This window comes from Apus apus, chromosome 5 (genome assembly GCF_020740795.1).
Source record: "Apus apus isolate bApuApu2 chromosome 5, bApuApu2.pri.cur, whole genome shotgun sequence".
Lineage (NCBI taxonomy): Eukaryota > Metazoa > Chordata > Aves > Apodiformes > Apodidae > Apus > Apus apus.
The window spans coordinates 22,889,404-22,912,767 of record NC_067286.1 but is presented as its reverse complement, the minus strand read 5'-3'; the positions used below and the strand labels follow the sequence as shown (position 1 = coordinate 22,912,767).

Sequence of the window (23,364 nt, the reverse complement as noted above, 5' to 3'; positions counted from 1 at the left end):
AGCAGCACGAAGAGTGACAGAGGGATTCTGTAACCAAGTAACTGGAGAAGGACTGTGGAGAAATTGTCGATATAAATTATAATTTGACCCCAAGGCAGGTTTTAAGAAACTGGATGGTTATAGGGACAAGGGGAGCATAGAGCAGTCAGCCCAACCGTGTGCTCTCTTGGATGCATTCTAACAGAGAAAAACAAGAATTACAGTATTAGCATTTGTTTGGGAAAAAAACAATCTATCATACATTACATGTGAGCAACTGCCATTCTTCAGTTAAGGTAGAGAACTACTAATTATCAATTAATATTTTCTCTTATAGATGCTTTGCTTGGGATCTATTCAGTTTCCATAAAGGAAAACTCATCTTCACAGATTTGGGTGCATGATCATTCATTAATATTTCTCTAGAATGGACCCCACCTATGCTGCTTGCTTAACTGCAGTGCAACACAGGTTAATAATTTGGAGATTCACAGATTCTCCCCTCCCACAAACATGAACATGTCAAGGTTAGGCCTGAAATGTGCATTAGGGAAGTTTCTATAACCAAAAAGCAGTGCTGTACGGAAAATTCCCACTTCTAACCTAAAAACACTCACCATTTTTCTGGAGTAGGGAGAGAAGTGGGATAAAAAGCAAGAGATACTGGAACATGGCAAAGACCATGAAACTGTCTAGGATCCTCTCTGTGCTCAAATGAATGATAACCTGAACACAAAACTGTATGTAAAGTGGATTTTACCATCTTGTTTAATTTCAATGGACACAAGCAATGAAAGCACAGTGTTATACCCATCTTGATGGCATTTTTATTTTAGATGTAATGCAGATCTGGATGGCTTCATTATTTCAGGTACTGCTCTGTTTGCCTATTGCTTAACAAACTGGTAAAAGAAAGGAATGTGAGGGGAGACAGTCCTTAATAATTTATCTTTCTTTTTTTTTTTCTGTAGAGATTTGCCACACAGGAATAAAAAAGGCCATTGATAATAATGATGTGAGATAGTGAGCAGAGAGAACATCTAACATGGAGGTAGCAGAAAGAACAAACCCTGTCAGGGTATTCTTACAGCAAATAAGAGTAAATTTAACTTCTATGTCCATATACACAGGACTTCTAAATGTTTACTAAGCCTTTACCAGTAAAAGGCATGTTCAGAATTTATGGGGTTTGTACAGTCAAAACGAATGTTGCTTATTCCAACAGCAGACTCTTAACATCACATTTCTGTCTAGACTCATTTCCAGTTTTATTTTGATTTTCTGTGACCAAGCTAATATTCCTCAGTGGAGAGCTCATCAGGCAGGTGTTAAACCTGAAAAAATAACGTGGAAAATATTCCATGCAACCATGTGTGTGTCAGCCCTGCTATTTTGAGTTACAGCAAGCTCAGACGGAAGCAACTCTGTGCCGTATTTATATTAGCTGTGAGGAATTTGAAAGTGTATGACACTGTTTTTCCTAGAGAGGTGTGCTTTCTTAGCTGCTTCCTCAGAGGCAGTACAATAAACCCGCTTCCTAAGCAGTAAACATCTATGGGTGTGTGTTGCTTTGGTTTGGTGGGATTTTTGGTAGCAGGGGAAGGGCCCCAGGAGTGGCTCCGGTAAGAAGCTGAGAAGCTCCCCCTGCTCCAAACCCAGCCAAGGAGCCATTAGAGAGACAGTAGATGTGCCTCTGTGATTAACATAGGAAAGAACTGAGATAACACCTGAGCAGAGCAAGCAGTTGGAAAAAAGCTGAGCTGGAGAGGTGAATGGCAGTGCTGGGGTGAAGATCCTGGTGGTTGGTGAGGAACAAGGGGAAGAAGGTGCCCTAGCAAAAGTTTCCCTGCAACCCATGGCGAGATGGCAGGTTTTCCCCTTCATTCATGGAGGAAGGTGGTGGAACATTCCCTGAAGGCGCCAGGAGGGGTGAACTTGGATTTGCTGCCAGTGGACTTGGATTACGCAGCTGTGGAAGACCCTGGCGCCAGGGGAGTTTGTTCCTGAAGCACCCGTGACTCTGTGGGAAGCCCAGGCTGGAGCAGCTCCAGACCTTGTGGGAAGGACTCATGAAGGAGAGGTTTGTGGAGGACTCTCTGCCATGGGAGGGACCACGTGGGGAAGCAGGGAAGGACTGTAAGGAATCCTTCTTCCTGAGGAGGAAGGAGCAGCATGAACCACCAGGCTGTGAACTGACTCTAAACCCCATCCCCTGTCCCCCTGTGCTGCTGGGGGGAAGGAGGGAGAGAAACCGGGAACAAAGTGATTTGGGCCCGGGAAGAAGGGAGGGGTGGGGTAACATCTGCAAGCCCTGCTCTGTGTGTTGTCTGTGTCCTGTGTGTGTTTGATTAGTGTGAAATTAAATTATTATTTTTCCCCAAGTTCTGTTTTGCCTGTGACATCAGTGAAGAACCCTCTTTGTCTCCTGTCTCGACCCACGAGCTTCTAGTTGGCCTTTGTCCTCCCCATCCCAGTGTGTGCTGGCGGGGGGGGAGTGGAAGTTGAGTGAGTGGCCATAGGGGCTGGTTCTTTGTTGTTGTGTTAGGCCCAAACAACGGAGTATTTTACCAACCAAGGGTGTTGGATACTGTCTGATCTGAAGTTAAACTGGAAACCAACTCAAAACAAAACTCAGACTACATGATAAGAGCCTCACCCTTGCAGATGAACCTGCACACATACTTATTTATCCATAGCTGAGGCTAAGTTAGGGCTGCCACTGAGTTCTGTCTCCCAAAAAAGCTTATTTGTGAAAGCAGTAATCTTCTGGCCCTGAAATAGTTAGATCAGATCAACATTCAGGAAAAGGGAAACTTTACACACTTGAATATCTCAAAGCATGAAATGAGCATAAAAAAGTGACACCAACAGGACCTTATAAGAGAGTTAAGAGCATATTAATTAGAAATGAAATACAAAATACAATGATGCCGCAGGAAACAGGGCAGCAGGCAGACAAGACCCCCACCATTCCTTACCCTCACCCCAATCCAAGGAATGCACTTACATAATACAAATTAGAGATCTTAAACAGGGTGAGAGGAGTGGTTTTACAAAGTTATTTTCTTGCTATACAGAAAATATATTATTTGCTGGAAATCACTGCTGAGCTTTCAGGGGCCCAGGGTCAGTCACTGCTCCGGAAACCCCATGAAGTCACACTGACCCTACTGCTTCCCCACCAGTTTGCTGAACACATCGTACATCTCTGGCTTTTCCTGTGCAAACTGCTCGGCTGTATTTTTCTGTAGCCAGTCAGATGAACGCATCTGTTGCTGCAGGAGGCCAATGAGGTCACCAAGGTTGGAGGTACTGGCACAGCTAGGCTCCTGGTGGCGGGACACAAAAATTACTTCATCTGTGCTATCTGCTTTGCCATCCTGATCTGACTGACAAGGCTGCTCCTTCTCCTCAGCCAGTATCTCCTGCTCCCGCTCTTCCAAAACCTTGCGGATCCGTTGCATACCTGCAGTGGTATAAAGAAGAGAAACACTAGTGGATTAGCTTAAACCATGAGTGTCCCCAAATCCATCAGATCTAGAAAAATTTGAAGGATGGAAGGAAAGGGAGGACAAATGGAAATTACAACAGGATAATAATAACGACAATAATAATAACAGTGACAACAATAATAATAAATGAACATATAAATATATACATTTTATATATATATATAAATTAAAAAAATACGGTAGGGAGGCTCTACAGAGAAACTTGGACAGACTAGATCAATGGGCCGAGGTCAATTGTATGAGGTTCAAAGGGACAAGTGCCAGGTCCTGCACTTGGGCCACAGCAACCCCATGCAATGCAACAGGCTTGGGGAAGAGTGGCTGGAAAGCTGCCCAGCAGAAAGGAACCTGGGGGTTCTGATTGACAGGTGGCTGAATATGAGCCAGCAGTGTGCCCAGGTGGCCCAGAAGGCCAATGGCATCCTGGTCTGTATTAGAAATAGTGTGGCAAGCAGGACCAGGGAGGTGATTGTCCCTCTGTACTTGGCATTGGTGAGGCCACACCTCAAATACTGTGTCCAGTTTTGGGCACCTCAGTACAAGAAATACATTGAGGTGCTGGAGTATGTCCAAAGAAGGGCAACAAAGCTGGTGAAAGGCCTTGAGAACAAGTCTTAAAGAGGAGCAGCTGAGGGAACTGGGGCTATTTAGTCTGAAGAAAAGGAGGCTGAGGGGAGACCTCATTGCCCTCTACAACTACCTGAAAGGAGGTTGTAAAGGGGTAGGTGCTGGTCTCTTTTCACAAGTAACTGGTGATAGAACAAGAGGGAATGGCCTCAAGCTGCACCAGGGGAGGTTTAGGCTAGACATTAGGAAGAACTTTTTCACTGAAAGGGTTGTCAGATATTGGGACATGCTGCCCAGGGAGGTGGTTAAGTCACCATCCCTGGATGTGTTTAAATGTCGTCTAGACATGGGGCTTGGGAATATGGCTTAGTGCTGGACTTGGCAGAGTAGGGTTAATGGTTGGACTTAGCAATCTTAAAGGTCTTTTCCAACTGAAGTGCTTCTGTGATTCTATAAGTTCAGCATTAAGGAGAGGAGGAAAGAGTGCTGCAGAAAAAAGAGAAGAAAATATTACTCACCCAACTGTAGCCGGTGGGTCTTGTCAGCAAAGATGATGCGGAACCACCCGGGTTCACTGCATTCAAAGGCTTTACCACAGGACAGGAGGACCTTGTTATCCAGAAAACGCCTCCATAGCAGCAGCTCCTCCTCAAATGTGGCTGTCCTAAGGTACTAGGAGAGGCAGCAGAAGAGCCAGAGATTAGCAACATATAGGCTAAATCACTGAGATCCTCATGAATTTGTGATTCCCATGAGGTCTGCAAAGGCGAGGGGAGACACCTTTTACCTCTGAAGTACAGCAGTTGTGATTTAAAGGAAGAAATGGGGAGTAAAGTGGCTTGAGAGCAGTAAGATTCCTGCAAGGAGGGAAACGCACAGACAGACGAAAGGAAAAGAACGGACAGAGATGCCAGGCAGCCCTTTTCCCTGCTCATCAGACAAAAGATTTGTTCAAACAAATTGCTTATCATAATATTAAATTTTGCTCTAGATGCAGCTGCACCACATGCCTGCCCTCATCCCAGCAGAAGCCCCCATTCCCAAGATCACCAACCTTTCGGAAATCAATCCAGACAAACAAGCCTGCATTGCGGTTGAGAAAAGGAACCCCAAGTGTCTTCAGCTCATCTGTCACGTAAGTATGGGCAGCTTTTAGGCGGGCATGGTTGGCCCTCAGGTACACCTGGTTGATCCAGTCTGTCCAGAAGGAGAAGATAAAGAAAAAAGTCACAGACTGAGAAGGAATTCAGATCAGTTCACTTTTCCAAAACATGGTGCATTTTTCCGTTTCACTCTTCACCTCCTTTTTTGTTTTCTGTTTCCTCAAATAACAGAAAGGGGGGCAAGAACTATTTAGCAATTTCATGGCTGTGCAGAAGAACATGTTACTGACCTTCTGGAGGAAGATTCCCTACATTCATAGTTGTTGTGGACTGTTAGCACTCCATCCAGGGCAGAGCTAGAAATGTAGTTTCATTCCCCTCATCCCACAAGCCTGTATTCTTTTTCTCTGCTCAGCTGGTTCTACACAACACTGGCTATTTCTATACAAATAGCTATCAAACTTTTTCAAAGCTGCTCCTCTAATTCTGCTCATCAGGAGCTCTGCAGAAGTGGTCCTTTTCTGTAGAACTGTGAGCCTCACAGTACATTGGCAGCTTCAAGGTAACAGAAGACTGTCAATTAAGCTGTACAAACAGAAGACCACTAATATAAGTGGAGGGTATCCCAGGTACCAAGACACATAGAATGACAGAGGATCATACATGGAGCTACTTACTCACCTCTGTCTCTCAGCAGCTGTGCAACCTTGTGCTGAACAGTTCCACAAACCCCGTGGAAGTAACACAAAGAAGCCACTGCATTAGCAACATCTTGGTTCTCTGTATATAAAGTACCAAAACGAATCCCAGAGACAGCAAAATCCTGCAGAAGACACAGAAAGATTACTTTCTTGCACAGGAAGACTGGGATCCTATTACTACTTTCCTCCTGCTGTTCTTTCCAGCAGGAGACACCCAAGGACACTTGGCCAACCCTACCAGCCAGGAAGCCATGGCACGAAGGCAACCAGAACTCACCTTGCTTATTCCCCACATCACATGAGTCCGCTGTGGATCAGGCAATCTGTATGTAGAAGGATGCAGATGGGCAGTTAGTGTCATAGGTGCTGAAGCTTTTGGATCACCAGTGCAGCATTGCAGAAATGGAGAGGCAGCATTACACAATGACAAACAGCGCAGCAAGGAACAACAGTCAAGTAGGAAAAATCCTAATCTGATCTAACTTCAGAAGCTAGGAACTCCCTGGAACTAGTTTTAGAAACAATTTTTAAACATTTCAGATACACAGATAATTGCAAGTGCTCTATTTCATATGAAGATTTCCTTCACATATGAAGCTTGTTTACATAAAGCTAGAAATCAGGTCTGTGTCAACGTATTTGCCAAGAATTGAAAGTAATTTTCTGTCCTGCTTTGAGATGCTAAGGTCACTTTGCTCTACTTGTTGAATCAGACCTCAGATGCTAAAGGAGCAGAAGAGTCGTATCTGCAGCCCTCCCACAGAGAGGAGTGGACTAGAGGGACAGCAGAATTGACCAAAGTATTCCATTCCATGTATCTACATAAGCTCTGTGTAAGGTCAGGTATCATGGAAGTCCAGCCTGCTTCTTCTCTTCCCTTCTCTTCTGTCCAAGGCCAGCATCCAGGGAGGACTCCATCTATCCATCACCATTGATCCGCAGGCTTATGCATTCCTGACTCTCACAACTCTCCCCTCAGCTCCTGTCTGCTCTGCCGCCCTCTCCGGCAGCTCCGGGACATTTCAGAACTGCTCCCAGCTCAGGAGGTGCCAGGGGAGATGCTGGGGGTGAGGGAGGCAATAGGGATTTGCACTGTCCTGAATACGTTTGTATATAATTCTACATATTTTCTGTTATCATTAGTATTTAATTAAAGATGTCTAGTTTACTTTTCAATCCAGAAGTCTCTCTCCTTTTTATCTCCTTCCCTACCTGGGTGGGAGGGGGAGGGGATCAAGAGCATTATCGTAGCTGGTTCAATTGCTGATCCTGAGTCAAACTGTGACATTTTCTTTCTTTCAAACCCCAGTTATTTTGCATAAGTAGATAAAGTGCTTCTTTTGCAATGTTGTACATCCAAGTACAGCAACACTGAGCTAACACTTAATAAATGTATTTCATTTCTTTGCAATTAAGCACAAAAAGAAAGATAGCTATAAATGAAAAAAAAAAAACAAACACTAAAACCAGACACAGAATAACCCACACCATATTTTTAAAGGTGAGATTTGAAAAGTTTTTCATCCCATTAAATTGATACCTAATAACGCCCATTATCCAGTCTGTAATAACACTGTGATCCATTATTACTGGATGAAGAAAATGACAGTAAACAGCAACAGAAAGTCTTTACAGGCATCAATAGAAATGCGGGAAAGGTGTAACAACGCTTAGGTAGGAAGAAGAGCCTCACTGTCAACATAAGAAACACCTGTTTTCAGTGTTGGGGACTGTCACAAGCACCCATTAAAAAGTGTACCTCACCAGAAAAATACTTACTGGTTTTTTACTTGCTAAATTGCACTTGACAAAACACATTTTTCATTCAGAAATCACAAAAATAAAATAAATCAGTGTGAGGCAGATTCAGAATTTGCTAGCTCATGACTTAACTTCCAGTCACAAGTTCTCAGCAAGGCATCATGTTGAACTGTCACTGGAAGATGGCCAGGGAAGTAGGAGCTGATTTTACCTGTCCATGCCTAGGACACTGTGAAACGTGGCTGATTCATCAAAAACTGACAGCATGTAGAGCTCATCTACTATCACATGCAATTCATGTCTGCAAAAGGACAAAACTGAGATTAAAAAAGAAGGCTGATTCTGGTTTAGCAGCAGAGATAAATTCAGGCCTGCAAAGACTTGCTTCATACATAGAAGAGAGACCCCAAATTTTGTAGAAGTAAAGCATTTGTTTCACAACTCGGATGGCCTATCGTGTACACATTGAAGTGATTTCAGATATATCCACCTAACTGACACTCACTGCAACCATGTAACAAGATAAAAAAATCAGTCATTTCCAATGCAGTAGTGAAAATTCCTGTATGTACTTCCTCTCCAGACTAAGTTGTTGCACCATCCACTCAGAATTCTGAATCTCAGAGACTACCCATGATATCCATGACGAGGCTGGGAAACCATAGTGATATATTACTTTGTCTTTTCACATGCAGAGAAACTGAGAGGAAATGAACTCAGCTTCCTACTAGAGAAGCACAGCACCATAGTGTTTGCTAGGGCTACCAACAAATAAAACTTGCATTCTTTGATGCAAGTTGCTTTGCCACTCCAGAAGACTGCATGGTCCATGTTCACTTGTCTACAGCACTCCCCTCTCCTCTTTTAAGCCCACCACTGTGTGTGAAGAATAGACTGCCTGACTTAAAAGATATTCACAGATTAATTCAGGGACAGTGAGCAGTCCACCAGATTCTTGAAGCCATATCTAATTCAGGATACCTCAGCCTTCCAAACTGACATACCTTTTAGCAAATTCCAGGTAATCCCATAGTTCTGACAAGGAGTAGATGTCCCCAAGGGGATTTTGGGGATTCAGAAGAATTAAGGCCCTTACAGTGACACCCTGCAGAACACAAATAATGCAGTACTAAGAGAGTGCCCATCAAGGGATAAATTTTCAGTCCCTCTGCTTGAGCAGTGAGATACAATATTCCCCTTAGATTCCACCATAACTTTTCAAGTGAAAGGTTAGATTTGTATGAGACAACTTTTAGCCACAAATTAAGATATTTTTTTTTTACAATTATATCACTTGCAAAGTGAACTGAGGAAAAGATTATAGAATAAATCTATGATTTTTGAAAGGGAGTCTGCCACAACCATGGCCATCTAGCCCATTAATTACTGAGAAAGATGCTCTCATGTGTTCTCAGCATGGAAGAGGACTTTCTCTGAACTGTATCAGTAACTGGGAAGTAACAAATCACTGAAGATTGCCCATGAATCAAGCAAGAAAGATAGGAATTTGAGCTATGTGTATGTAAACTCTTCTCATTTAGAGCACACTTGGCTGGAGATGCCAGAGCCAGTGATGATCTAAAGATCCAGCTAAACATATATGGGGTTTAGGACATGAAAATTTACAGATTAACTCTTCAGAAAGGTGATACTCATCTGGATTTATCCTCTAGATTTGCACCTCTCTCCCTCCTGCAAAAACTCTCAGTGGATTCATCTGCACTACTGTGTAGAGCAGTCAGTTTTGGGGTAACTCAGCTGACCTTCCTGAAGGAGAAAATGCATGCCCAAGTACTTTGGTTTTGTTTTTGGTTTTTTTGTATGAATGGATTCCAGTGCTTTGTGAATGGTCTGATACTCCTGGTTTATCCTTTCTGCTGTGACCAAAACTGGATAGACACGACCCTGAAGGATTGCCCCTAAAACTAGTCCTGACTTTGCAAGCAGCCTAATCTCAGGTGCTCTACAAGGACAACCAGAAAGTCAGGTGCAAGGTTTTAAAAATGTTTTGATCTTCAGACCATTTCTGCGATGTACCATCTCAAATACATTGTAGACTTAACTGGTAATGTGAAGCTCAGCTAAACTCACCTCTGCCCGGGCATCCTGCAAGGCTTTTTCCAGTTTTTCCACTGTAAGCTGAAAAGGCCGAGTGCTTGTTCCAGTAATCTGAAAGACATCACAAAGATAAAAAAGGCCAAGTTATTTCAATAGACTCTACCCTGAGCTGATCCCCCGAGAAATGTTCTGCAAAAGAAAATAAAAATGCAACAATAATAATTTTGTTATCCTTGTTTACCACAGAGAAAACTAAAATAAATAAATAAATTTAAAAATAAAATAAAAATTAAAACATATTCATTGTAGGCTGGCCACACACATATTTCTCTGGTTATCGCTGAGTAACTAAAACAATGCAAGATCTCCATCTGCTCTTCCACCCCCTGGGACCATCTTTAGTAGGACAGTGCACACTTCTGTCTCCAAGGCTCAAAATGGCCATTTTTTTTCCTCTCAAGAGCTGTGACTAGGAGTAAGATATAAGAAAAGGACAGAACTAGAATCCAGGCTTATGGTCTCAAAAATCTTCCTTGCCAATTATGTGCCCAGTTTCCCAGCAATTAATTGGAAAAACACCCATGGGCTGCAGCCTATCCTTGTTCTGAGGACTGCTTTCAGAGATCCCCAAAGCTCGGCACTTTCCAGTATCAATTATGTTTTAGCTACACAGGTTGGTATTGCCTTCCCTCAGATCTTACCTTACTGTCTAAATAGGCATACACCAGCTTGACATTACCATAGAGGAAGACACTCTGGGTAATACCACCATAAAAGGGAGTAGCAATCAGAACAGCTTCTGGAACCGAGAAAGTAAAACTGGTTATCAACAGGTCATGGTCCTTCTCTCTCTTTTAATGTACTTCAGCTAAACATAAAAGCTTTTTTACAGCTGTGCCTTCTGGAAACACTGTAATGCCTTTTCTTCCACTTAATTTTTACACTAATTCTTCTGCAAGAACCCAGGTAAACCTGAGTATAGCCCACATTTAGTCTAACAAACTAAAACAGGGCACCACAAAAACAATGAAGGCAGACAGAGCCAGGCACCAAGTGTGAATGCATGACATCTTCAGACCATGGAGATGATTAATTCCACAGTACAATCTTGCAGAGGCCAAGAACTCTGCAGTAGGCTCATACTAATCCCACTACTTCACTTTTGCCAAACAAAATTTAAACAGAGGAACACATTATTTCCCAGTAAAAATAAACATTAAAAACATCTCCAAAACAGCTACTTACCCCCTGGATCACAAAGGACTGTAGCTAATGCAGAAAATAAAGAGCCACAACCGTTTAAAACAATCACCTATAGAAGAAAGAGACAGGCTAGTGATAAATCTGTTCACAGAAAGACAAGACTACAAAATAATAATTTCTGACCATATCATAGAAATATATTTTCTCCCCAATTCTCTAGTATGGATGTTCCCAGAATTTTCCTGCTGAAATCCCACTTCCACCAGAAATAGCTTTAATTTTGTCTTTGCTTCAGAGACACTTTGTTCTGGTACCATTCTTGATTCTAATACACAATTTAGAAAAAGAGCAAGCTTTAATCAGGGGAAAAAAGTGGGAGCAGTTCTGAACTGCTAGAAAAGCAAACTACTTTTCATCAGCTAAAACATGTTATTGTCTCTTTGTGGTAACAGCAGCTCCAGCCTCCTGCCACATTTATGCAAAAGTCTCATACAGGAGCAAGTCTGACTCCTGCTTCTAAATGACACATGCTCACAGGTTCCATGAGTTTCACTCCAAGTATCAAGCAGAATCAAGCTTCTGCCTTGGAGAAGCAGTGATCAGCAAATTGATTGGTGGTAACTTCAGTTCACATTAAGTATGGGCTTTTGCTGAACTCCTGCAGCCAGAAAAGCAATGGCTGCACCAGCTCCTGCTGCCCTCAGCACTCAGCTGGCACATGAGCCCAGCCTGCATCTCTCCAAAGTCAGCAAGTCCTCCAGAGACTCAGGTTTTGATGCCTTCCTTACAACACTGCTGCAAAGTTTGAAAAGGTCTGTTTTTACAGGCTAAAACTACTTTTGCCTCAGTTATAGATTTTTTGTCCTGAAGCATAACAGCAGAATGGGGTGAAATTAAACTTGACTGAAACAACAGTCAAGCCTTTGTCAAGGTTGAGGGATACAGGCATAGTAGATCCCAAAGCTGAATAAAAGATGAAAACATAAAGCCCCATTAAGAGTACTGACATAAAGAGCTGGTACACAAAAGTAAAGCATGAAGCAAATATACATTAGACCTTGAAGTGTTTTGGCTGAAGTGTGCATCAAAAGCTACTAAAATGGCTGCAAATCAATCTCATTTACATGAATGAAGGCTGTCATCTCACCAAATAATTTGTTAAAAATAAAAAAAGATTATTAAATTCTTTGAGAACAAATGGCAATACATTAGAATAGACACCAATGGAGTCCTGATAGACAGTAATTATCTATGAGCCAGCAGTATGCCCTTGCTGCCAAGAAGGCCAATGGAATCCCTAGGTTGCATAAAGAAGAGTGTGGCCAGTAGGTTAAGAGAGGTCATTCTCCCCCTCTACTCTGCCCTGGTGAGGCCACAGCTGGAATACTGCACGCAGTTCTGGGCTCCCCAGTTCAAGAGCGACAGGAAGCTACTGGAAAGACTCCAGAGGAGGGCAATGAAGATGATTGGGGGACTGGAACATCTTTCTTATGAGGAAAGGCTGAGAGAGCTGGGACTGTTTAGCCTGGAGATGAGAAGGCTGAGGGGAGGCCTTATCAATGCATGTATCTAAAGGGTGGGTGCAAGGAAGATGGAGCCAGGCTCTTCTCAGTAGTTCCCAGTGTCAGAACGAGGGACAACGGGTACAAATTGGAGCACAGGAAGTTCCATTTGAATATGAGGAAAAGCTTCTTTATGGTGAGGGTGACAGAGCACTGGAACAGGCTGCCCAGGGAGGTTGTGGAGTCTCCTTCTCTGGAAATATTCAAAACCTGCCAGGATACAGTCCTCTGTAAAGTGCTCTAGGTTATCCTATTTCAGTGGGAGAGTTGGACTAGATGATCTCTAGAAGTCCCTTCCAACTCCAGCAATTCTGTGATTCTGTGAAAGTGGGTTACTCACATTTTCTGCCTTAAGAGGTGCTGGGGCCTTGCAGTAATAGGTCAAAAATCGAGCCACTTCCTCCCGTAAACTGAGAAAGACAAAAAAGCAAATATTGATTCAGCTTATTCTCTAAGAAGCTGGGCTTCCCCAGGTCCACATCAGGAAAATAAAGCCAGGGCACAGCAAAATCTGGTGAAATTAGCTAGAAAACAGGATAACTCAGGCCCATGTCACAAGCATGACTTTTAAACACAGCAAAGGTGTCAAGGATACTCTCTATAATGGTGCATACCTTTCTGATGAGCTTAATTGAGGCACAGATGAGAAGGATTAAAGTCCCCAAGTGTTCCCTGTGTTTCAAAGAACTGTTTGAAGTTACCCAATTTGTTAATATATACAGTGCTTTTAAAACTGTGTTTACTTTAGAAAATTTATATCTTCTCTTACATAAAAGGATTTTTAACTGGACAAACTGGTAAGGCAGCTAATTTGCAGTTTTGCAAAGAAAAATATCATTAAACGACCTAGAAAAGTTTTGATTAGTAAGTGTAGCAGAAGCAGTTGGTATTCCTCCATTCTGTTTATCATACAAGTAGTCACAAAAAAGAAACGTTACAGAAAACAGAAGACTTACAACATATGTCCCTTCCAATCAGGATACTGAAGCAGCGGAGGCTCCATCAGATTCATATCAGTCTGTGTCAGCTGGGAGTGATGAGAAGAACCATTAAAAGCACAATCACTGATATTGGAAACATGGAGATAGATGGGATCCATGTACAGGCCTGCATAGAAACACATCCACACCCACACACGAGCAACTTCAACAGCTGTAAAACTGGATTGAGAATGCCTCTGACCATCAAAAATTCATGCAGCTTGGAGAAGTAGGGACCAGGAAACTGATCAGTGATAACTTCAGGTTACGTGAAGTAAGGGCTTCTGCTAAGTTATTGCAGCCAAAACTTGGCTGCAGAGAAACCTACACAAAGGACACAGAACAGGCAATGTACAAAATGTCCAAGAACCAAGATTCCTGCAGAAGACTTTATCAGCAAATTAAGCAACCCAAAGAGTCCCAAAGGGTGTTTTGCCCAAGCTCTGAGGACAACAGCTTTCAGGTGGAAAGTAATTCCCAATTGTGAAAGCTCAGGTCTAGACTGTCAGAAAGAGATTGAAAGGATTTTGAATCAGTCAGATATGTATTTTCTTTAATAAACTTTCAATATATTCTCTTTTAAATTAATTCTAGCTTTCATTTATATCTCAGTTCCAGCCCATTCAGATCTCTAATTCTGATAAGTTTTGATAAGTGTTAAAGAGTAACAGGAGCTTTCAAAAGACAGAAGAAAAATTAAATTATCTTCCTGATAATTATTCCCCCGGGCAGGCACTCTGAGATCATTCTGATCTCAGAGAGAAATACACCTGAAGAGTGAAGCCCTTTCCAATGTTTATATTTAGAGTATGTACACTGCTTTTATTTTCAAGGTTTTATATATCAGGGTTTCACAGAATCCAGTTCTATGAAGTTGCAAGGCAAAGCACAGTGGTTATATGGACAGAAAGAAGACATTTTACATAAACAAAAGGGAAATAAATATTATGTGCAATGTACCTTCCCAATATTCAATGGCAATACATAAGTTAATATTAAAACAGGTCTGGAGCGGGACAACACAACAAGTAGGTGATAGTGCAAGGGAGGAGGAAAATTCAACATGCAGCATGAAAGTTTCTCACGTAATAACAAAGCCACAATATTCTGTATTGGTGTTTTAATAACTAGTCCCAAGCTCTGGACTTTAAATACAGTGTCCTTATCCCATGCAGAATTACAACCTGATATTATAGGATTAAAGTTCCTTTATTCAGTTGTAGATGTTCTTGAAGCCTATGTAGCACAGAACTGTGCCTCCTTAGATCTCTCTCCTAAACTTATCTAAAGAATGCAACATAAAATGTATCAGCAGGCTTGGCCAAAAATAACTATGCAATAATGAAGAGGAGAACCCTTAAAGGTAATGCATTATGGGCTAAGGAAACCAAATGATTGAAAGGAATACCATCTGAGATCTCATACCACAAAATATTCTCTAATTTAAGGGTCAAAAGTTGAAGACAGAAATCTGATACATTGCTTCATTCAGTGGAAAGAGTAAGTATTTATTGTCCCAAATAGCAAGAAATTATTTGCCCTCCCTCTCAGCTGGTGCTGCATTCAGCAAAGCCATCCTGTAGCTCCAGGCTGAACAATACCTTTGTTCAGCTTATTACCACAAACATCATGGCTCATGTCACTGTAGCCGATGAAGAATTACCTCATTTTTATAATAAGGCTAATTAAGATGCAGCTGACTACTGTCTCCCTCTGCGCTATTTACTGCAGGCTTGGTGTTAGTTTTAAGGGGAAAGGACAGCGAAGGAAGGAAGGTACCACCTCTGCACCCTAGAAGGCACCTTCTCTGTGCAGGCAGCAGCTCTGCCTTACCTGTTCTTTTAGCTGGAAGGCGGAGTGATGGGGTAGCGATCCCCCGAGTCAGTGGAGTGGCAGGCAGAAATAAAACAAGGAACATTTTGAGGGTGGGAATTGGTGGAACAGGAGCAACATGAACTTCAAACCACACAGGCCGACTGTCTGACCCTGAGCCACCTTCCCTCCCCACAGACAACTTCAGGTAGGAGAAACTGCCACCTGCCCACCTGGCAAGCTGCACCTGGGCACTGATTTCACTGGAAATCAAGGAAGATTCTTCCACAGCACACGTCTGTTGTTTTCTTTTGACTTTTTCTACTGTTTGAGTTGTGCCCTGTGTTTCATGCCTCTCCCTGGTGCAACTCAACAAAGTGAGTAGGTAGCAGCTGACCCAGTCCAATTTTGAGAGATTTCAAGAGCTGCCACCTTTCACTGCTGCCACCCTCACATGTTCCAGTTAAGGTCAGAACTGGGTGTCCAAATCGTGTGACTTTATAATGGACAGATGTGAAGATCCTTGAAATTACACAGAGTTCAAAACTAATTTCAAAACCTCTGTATTAAATCAACTACTGCCAGCAGGAGAAAATAAAATGCATCTTATTTTCATTTAGTTTTCTGAGCCAAGTAGATGCCCAAAGGGAAACTCATCATGAAGAGGAACAGAAAGAAACCCTTGTTCCTATCCTCCTGGAAGAATAACATAAATAAATGTACAAATAGCTGGATTCAAAAGTTACTTCCAACAAATTAAAAATTAATTATGAAAAACTTCACCAGAGAAACCTGAGGAACAGCAATAGCTCTAGGAAAGCACTGAAGAGAAACTACACAGCAAATTCACTATTTCTTTTTTGAGTAAGACTTACCCGCTTAGACATCAGGTCAAAGCAGAGTTTATTCTCACTGGTGCCAAAGTTTATTATACCCTAGAAAAAGAAATAATTTATTGTTTATAGACACAAAAAAGATGCATACATCACCTTAACTACCACTTCACTAAAATGCCTCCAAAAAGCTTACGAAGGAGAAGACAAAAAGACAAAACACAGTTCACATAAACTTTGCCATATATAACTTAAGATACATCTACGTGTGTGCATTTACTTCTATAGCTCAGGCACTCCTGATTCTTAGTCAATAAACTGTAAATTAATATGTACTAAGAGTTTATACTTCCTTACAGAATACATTTGACAATCTTGAATTCACTCACTGGTATATATCTGACTACAAAAGAAACCCTAAAACAACTGAGAAAACTGAGGTCTACCCTTCTGCAGCAGTTTTAAACAAGGTCTTGGATACATTTCTTTTAGATATAAAAGCATTTGTTTATCAGTCATTACAATTCTGCTCCACCCATTTGCTCAAAAACCACACCAACATGTAGTCATGAAAAGTGGTGAGAACACTAAATTTTCCCCTCTGGAGAGATGACCCTACAGTTCCAGGTTTAGTTCAAATCCCCTAGCACAGTTTCATTACTGGAAGAGGTTGGATAAGTATTTGTTTAAAACGTCAAAAGAAATCTAAGCAATTATACATTTGTTATGTTACTGAAGTACAAGTCCAGTTCTAGGTATTTGTTTAAAAAGCTACCTCCTACACAGACAACAGTTGGTAGAAGAGGTAGTTTGCACTTCCAGAATGCACCTTGTACCAAAAACTTCACTATGTTTTTCTATCTTTAAAATCTAGTTTTCACCTCCCACAATAGTGTGAATAAAGTGAGGGCTAATAATAAGACATTTTTTAAGTGTTAAGTGTTCAGCATCTGGATGTGGGATCTATTTAGAAGAAATCCACATATAAATAATTATTTATATTTACTCTACTTGTTACTCGGTAATGAATTGCCATGAAGTTCTAACACTCAGCCTTTGTGCCACAAGGGGGGTATGATGAGCTACCTACAAATGAGCCGCCAAGCGTAAACAGGCAGAAAAAATTCTGAGTGTTAGTCGAAAGTAACTTTTTTAAAAAAGGCTAGTTGTTGTATCACCCATCACCTGCAATAATCTGATATAATCAGGTAATCAGAGGTGGTCTCCAGTGGGCAAGAGATGATGAAAGGAGGAACAGAAGCTCTGTCTGACGATTTCTTAGACCTTTTAAGGTCTACTACTGCTATTATTTCCCTGCTAGGGAAAAAAACCCAACAACGTGCAAACGTGAGCTGAGCATGGCGTTCATCTCTGATATATAGATGAACTGCAAAGCTACTTTTTCTTTCTCTTCCTCAAACAAACAGCCTGGGTCACCATGTGTTAGCGAGATGAAAAGAAACCCCACACTTCTAGCACATCCATTGGCAAACCTCTAAGAAAGTTTTTTTCCGAGCAAGAAAGCCAGGAAAACCCTTTGAGGTTCTCACTCACATTTGGGTTCTTGTCTTCATCATACTTGTCAGCATGATAAGCTTTGTACCCTTCTTCAGTGGAGCCACAAAAAATGGTGGCAATGTTACCACGAGCAGAAAGGTAGGGGCTTCTCTGGAAGCTGCTGGGGTTACAGAAGCCGTGCATGTTAACCCTCCTCTCGGCAAGCGGCCGAGCCTTCACCTCCTGCAGGCTGCCGCCTCCTCCTCCCGTTCCTGTAATTTCAAACAGTGCCTGGCTGAAGTCCAAGCCCTGAGGCATCGACACAGAGGAGGAGCTGCTGTGGCTCTGCTTTAGGATGCTGAGCATCTGAGCAAACACATTGAACATGCGAAACTCATGCTCTCGCTCCAGTTCAAACCGGCGCTGCTCCAGCTGCATCCGCCGCTCCTCTACATCCAAATCCCGCTGGAATCGGCGCTCTTCCATCTGCAAAAAGCGCTCCTCCATGGCCCGCTGAGATGTGAGGGTCTTCAGCAAGAGGTCATCAAGCGGGTCCTTCACACGCTGGCCTTTCCGCTTTTTCCTCAGGCGGTGCAGGGCAGAGAAGCCAGGCCGGGGAACCACATTCTGAATCCGCGAGGAGTTTGCCATGTTTGGCTCACTGAAACCTGTGAATATGAAAAAGCGAGGAAGGAAAATTAAGCAGGCAGCAAATGAAGTGGCATGGACATGCTTTTCTGCCTTCCCCTGCCCTTTCTAGGAAAAAAATCTTTGACCTACTGCAGGGCTTTACAGGAAAACCAAAGTCAAACCTGTCAGGTATATCTTGAAGTTTGTGGTTTTTTGAAGTTAAATTAACTTCACACATTGGGCACCCAATTATACTGCTAGTTGCAGCCTTTGAGTTAACCTGAATGACTGTCAGTTCCCTCTACTGGGCTAACTACACAAACCACCACAGTGAAGAGAGATTTCCTCAACCCATTGTTGAGTGACCTAAAAGATTAGATCCGGAAAATGTCTTAAGAGAACGCAAGGAAAGTTTCACCTGCAGGTTTATAGTGTGGCAGAAGAGGGTCTCCTGATACAATTCAGCATGAGGACAGCACACAGCCCTGGTTATGTTTAAATGATACCAAAAGACATGCAGTATTTATTTTTTTCATTAAGGTAAGTACTGTCAGAAACATACGCATAGATCTAGCACAAATGCCTAGCCTGGCTTATGGCAGACATGCCAGCCTTTGGACTTCACGCACAATAGTTAGCCTCGTGTAGTAGATTGTATATACCTGCAGCAAGATATGTTTTGGGAATGGCTAGGAGACCAGGAATGCAGATACCAGCCTTCTACTTGAAAGCTTTTTGGGATATCTAATAAGGATCCAAATATCTGTGAGAAAACCAGGTGTCTATCTCCACACCAGAAACATTCTCTTTCTTTCTGGGAAAATGGGCAGAAACCTTATGCTGGAATGTAAAAGGCTATCCCTACCTGAAGGTGAAACACTGGTTTCAATGGGAATCTCCACCCTGGAGATGGGAGAGTCGTTCTGGGCCCTCTCCAAGAAGGCTCTCTCCATCTCATGTTCTTCAGGGGAGCCCTGCTGGTAAGACATGGATGATGGGGGCTCTGGGGTCAAGCAGTGCTCATCAGAGTTCACCTCCTCACATTTGATTTCCATCAGTTCAGGGTGCTGGGAGTGTCCAAAGGGCAGGGCCGAGCTGGCGAACTGGTGATGGTAGCTCTCCACCATGCTGCCCTGCAGCACCTGCTGAGCCATCATGCTGCCGCTCAGGGAGCTGTAGGCCAGGGCGGGCCGGCTGGTCAGCACCCGGTCCATCACCTCGTAGAACTTCCACGTCCGGCCGCCCCGCGGGGCCTTGCTGTTGTCCTTGATCCGCCGGTACTCCAGCTTCATCTTCTTGATCTTCTCCCGGCACTGGTCTCCCGTCCGGTGGATGCCCTTCTCCCGCAGCACCTCGGCGATGCGGTTGAAGACGTGCTGGTTGCGCAGGCAGCTCTCCAGCTCCACCTGCACCGACTCGTCGGCCCAGAGCTGCAGCAGCTCCACCACCTCGGGGTCCGACCAGTTACTGCCGCGCTCGTACTTCTTCCCCCGAAAATCCATCGCTCCCGGGTCCCGGCCGCGGGGCGGCGGGGCGGGCCGGGGCGGAGTGCCGGCGGGCCGGGGGCTCGGCCCCCAAGCTGCCCAGCCCCCCCGGGCCGAGCCCCGCCGGGCCAGCGGCGCACAGGGGAGCCGAGGGGGGCCGGGGCCGTGGGGCAGCGGGAGGCGGCGGCGGCACCGCGGGGGTGCCCGGGGCGGGTCGCGCCGGGGGTCCCGCCTGCTGCTCGGCCCGGCCCGGCCCCGCCCGGCCGGCGCACCTGCCCCTGCCCCTGCCCCCGCCCCGCCCCCGCCCGGGGGGCCGGGCCCCCCGCCGGGAGGGGGCTCTCGCACCTTGGCCCTGGAGGGCGCCCGGGCGGCCCTGCCTGCCCCGAGCCCCTACCGGGCTGTACGGCCGCCGGCTCGGCGTGGCGCGGCTCGGCTCGACACAGCTCGGCTCGGTGCGGACCGGCTTAGCCCATCCGCTAGAGCCGGGCGGAGCGAGCTAGCGGGGAGCCGGGCCGGCATGTTCACATCCGGGGTGACGCACATGCGTGCAGCCTTATTCCGGGATAACTTTAGTCCGTGCCAGGCGCTCGCCGCTCTCCCGGGGCTGCGCCCGCTCGCGCAGCGCCGCGGGGTCCCGCCCCGCCCCGCCCCACGCCGTGCCGGGCCGTGCCGGGCCGCAGCCGCCCCGCCTGGCAGCGCTCAGCGCCCCCGCCCCGCCCCCGGCGCTGCCAGGCACGGCTCGGCACGGCCTCGCCCGCGGGCACCCCCGGGCGCCGGCCCAGGGCGAGGCGGCAGCGGGGCGGGCTGAGCTGGCGGGGCGGGGCCGCTGCCGGGCTGAGCCCGCAGCGCTGCTGCCGAGGGCCCTGTGTGCTGCGGGGCCGCGGAACGGGCGGGGGGCCCGGGGGCGCGGGCCCGGCTTGGCCGGAGATGCCTGGTGTGCGGGGTGCGCGGCGCCAGCCGGAGGCAGCGGCTGCCCCAGCACCCCCGGGCCGCCTCCCGCACCCGGAGAGCTTCGCGAGCAGCAAGGGTGGCGGGACCGGGCGTGACACCCGCTCACTCCGCTATTCACCGCCCTCACCAGTTGGCTGCCTGGTTCAAACCCTTCCAGTTACCCCCGTCTCCTGCTGCATCCCTGAGGCGGGTGGGCGACTGCAGAGAGCAGATGTAGGATTTCTTCCTTCCCCTCTACATCACCCGGTGAAGTTGCCTACCGGGACCTGTAATTGCCGAGCTGCAGAGCACAGAGCTGTCCTGCTGCATCAGTCATCAGGATGGCATCAAGCTGCAGGATGGAGCATGTTGCACCCTGGACCATCAATTTGGAAGTTTCAGTCCAGACCTGAGTCTGGCAGGATAAGGGCTGAGCCCTAAGGCAGCGAGTATGAGCATAAAAAACAGTAATTTATGAAAAAAATGGAATTAAACACAGTGTGCCCGTATCCTGTATCACAGTTCTCACAGCTACTGTATAGGTTGTGAAGCACAGGTTTGTGATTTTCTTTCTGTATTCAAACTGGGTGTTTTATCCAACTCTTACTGACTTCCCACTGGATTTTAATAAGTCATTCACAGCCTCTATGATTCGATTTCTCAGGCTGTGAAATGGAAATAAAAATCTTCATTGTGTTTTCCAAAATACTTCGAATTCTGTCTCTATGGAGGGGGGGAAAGAGACAAGACTTAGCTTTAAAAATTATACTACCTTCCCTAATAACTTACTATCAGATGTATTTTTTCCCCTGGCATACTTAACTAGAGTTTGTATTTCCACACTCCAGTAAGAAAGACGTGCTTTTACTTTCCTAGGGTTTTTCATGGGAACTGCACTCAGTTCTACAAATGGAGACTTAATTATATAAGCACATTTATGTTGACACTGTACTGGAGAACACAAAGACCAGGGCAACAATGAATAGAACCATTGATGACAGAAGTTTCTTAGTAAATATAGATAAAGGCAGCATGGAATAGTCTTTTTAAAAAGCTTTTCAAAAAAGCTTAAGAGTCTGGCTGCAGCCTGTTATACCTGAAGGCCATAACTTAGCCAGGCAATTCTCAAAATTATACCCTGGCTTCAGAAAGAGCCCCTATTTCCAAATGCAAGCATTAAAAGGGATGGAATGTAGATTCATTATATAAAACAGTAATAATAAATATTGAATCTTGTTCATGGTTCAGTTGTTTCCACCTTTTTATGCCAAGTGGAAACTTGATTTTTAAAATTAAGAGCTTCCCTTGCAATCAGAGGTCAGGCAGACATGGCATTGAGATCAAACATATCATGCTGTTATATTGGTGAGATAATTGCTTGAGCTGCTTCTCCCATTCAGATGGAAAAGAGGACTTACAGGGGCTGTTACCAAAGTACAAGAAGGGTGATGTTGAAATGTGCATAGTGCAAGCCACTGAGAACTGCAAAACCAAAAATAAAATACTTTATTTCCTGAAATGGCTTGTGCACCTATTGTATGACAAAAGTGTGGGTGCCACCTCATTTGATGTATCTAAGACTGGCTAATTCTTTTAACACTCTTGACAAAAGCCCCTCTTTACCTTTCCTTTTCATGCAGCAAGGTCAGGGATGCAAACGGAATGCTGCAATAGAATACCTTCCTTATTCTCAAGAGAATTTCATGCCTCTGTTCTGCCTCAGCAGAGGACAGCTGAGTGCTGCAGTTACAGGCCATTCCTTCCCTGAGCAAACTGTCTATTACAGTTCCTTTTCAAGCAAGCTGTGATGTGTGGTGCTGAAAATACCCCCTTTAAAAATGGTGTTAAGCTTCACTATTCTGCTTGGCTTATTATTGGTCTCCAAGTCATTGATGCAACTAGTCCATGATCAGCTAAATCTCAGACAACAGTCTAAGAGCACAGGGGACACTGCTCTCCTGCCAGTGACCTTAAGCAATGATGCTCAAATTTTCATTTAATTTGGAGACTAGCTCAATGGCATGGTCATATATGGCACTGGAACGAAAGCCCTGGAAGCCGAGATTTCTGTTTACAGCCCATTTGCACACTGAGCAGAAGGGCCCACTGCCTGTCAGGCCATCGGGCCCTGCAGAGGGTGCTCCCGCCGCGCTGCCCTGCGCGGCTGCCGGCCGGGCTGGCTCCGCGGGCTGCCCGGGCTCCTGTGTGGAGAGCCACGGGTGGGAAGGAGGGGGCCTTGGCGGGCTGGGAATGCAGCAGGGAGAGATTCAATCAGGGGGCCAGTTGCTCAGCAGGCCCGTGTTCCAGACGTTCAGTACGTGGCTCTCCACACTTCATGCTAGAAAAGAACTTCCCACTGCAGCTGAGTAGAACACAGTTGTTTCCAACAGCTCCTGACATGGCAGAGGATGCTGGTTTGACTCCCAGCATTCTGTGGCTCCGAGGAAGGTTACTTCCCTGGGCTGTGTGGGGGCTGCTGGCAGTGCTCTCTGTAAAGCCCAGCAGCACCATGACCAAACTGTAGCCAGCTGAGGCTTGTTCTGTGTTGCCCTGGGAGGCAGGTGAGCTGAGCACACTCAAATCTAGCTCCTGAGAGATCACAGTGGTAAAAAAAATTTTTGCAACCATTGCAGTTTAGAAATTAGAAGTCCAAATAGACCACTGGGACAAAAACATTCTTACATCTCCCTAGTTTGGTAGATAGTATAAATGAGATTTTGTTGTGTCACTGGAAAAACCACAATGAATTGAA

The 23,364-nt window shown here is 44.9% G+C and overlaps 1 protein-coding gene across 3 annotated transcripts; it reads right to left on the bottom strand.

Moving 5' to 3' along the window:
• Positions 1-2,860: 2,860 nt before the first annotated feature.
• On the bottom strand, positions 2,861-20,200 carry ACCS (1-aminocyclopropane-1-carboxylate synthase homolog (inactive)). 3 transcript variants are annotated; one of them, XM_051621660.1, is made up of 15 exons: positions 19,064-20,200; positions 17,626-18,236; positions 16,114-16,173; positions 13,403-13,473; positions 12,787-12,856; positions 10,927-10,993; positions 10,383-10,480; positions 9,715-9,792; positions 8,628-8,728; positions 7,835-7,924; positions 6,140-6,185; positions 5,843-5,984; positions 5,113-5,255; positions 4,577-4,915; positions 2,861-3,445 (listed from the first exon to the last, which is right to left on the bottom strand). In XM_051621660.1, the coding sequence occupies exons 1-15, from the start codon at positions 19,698-19,700 to the stop codon at positions 3,329-3,331; spliced, it is 2,670 nt and encodes an 889-aa protein (XP_051477620.1). In that variant the 5' UTR covers positions 19,701-20,200; the 3' UTR covers positions 2,861-3,328. The 3 variants fall into 3 exon arrangements, with proteins under 3 accessions (XP_051477620.1, XP_051477621.1, XP_051477622.1); XM_051621661.1 differs by having other exon boundaries at positions 4,577-4,730; XM_051621662.1 differs by lacking the exon at positions 7,835-7,924.
• Positions 20,201-23,364: the final 3,164 nt, after the last annotated feature.

Coding starts and splice junctions, on each gene's coding strand:
- ACCS (XM_051621660.1), bottom strand. CDS start 19,700: ATGGATTTTCGGGGGAAGAAGTACGAGCGCGGCAGTAACTGGTCGGAC. Junction 18,237..19,063: donor AACCAGTGTTTCACCTTCAG/GTAGGGATAGCC, acceptor TCATATTCACAG/GTTTCAGTGAGCCAAACATG. Junction 3,446..4,576: donor GACCCACCGGCTACAGTTGG/GTGAGTAATATT, acceptor ATACCACTGCAG/GTATGCAACGGATCCGCAAG.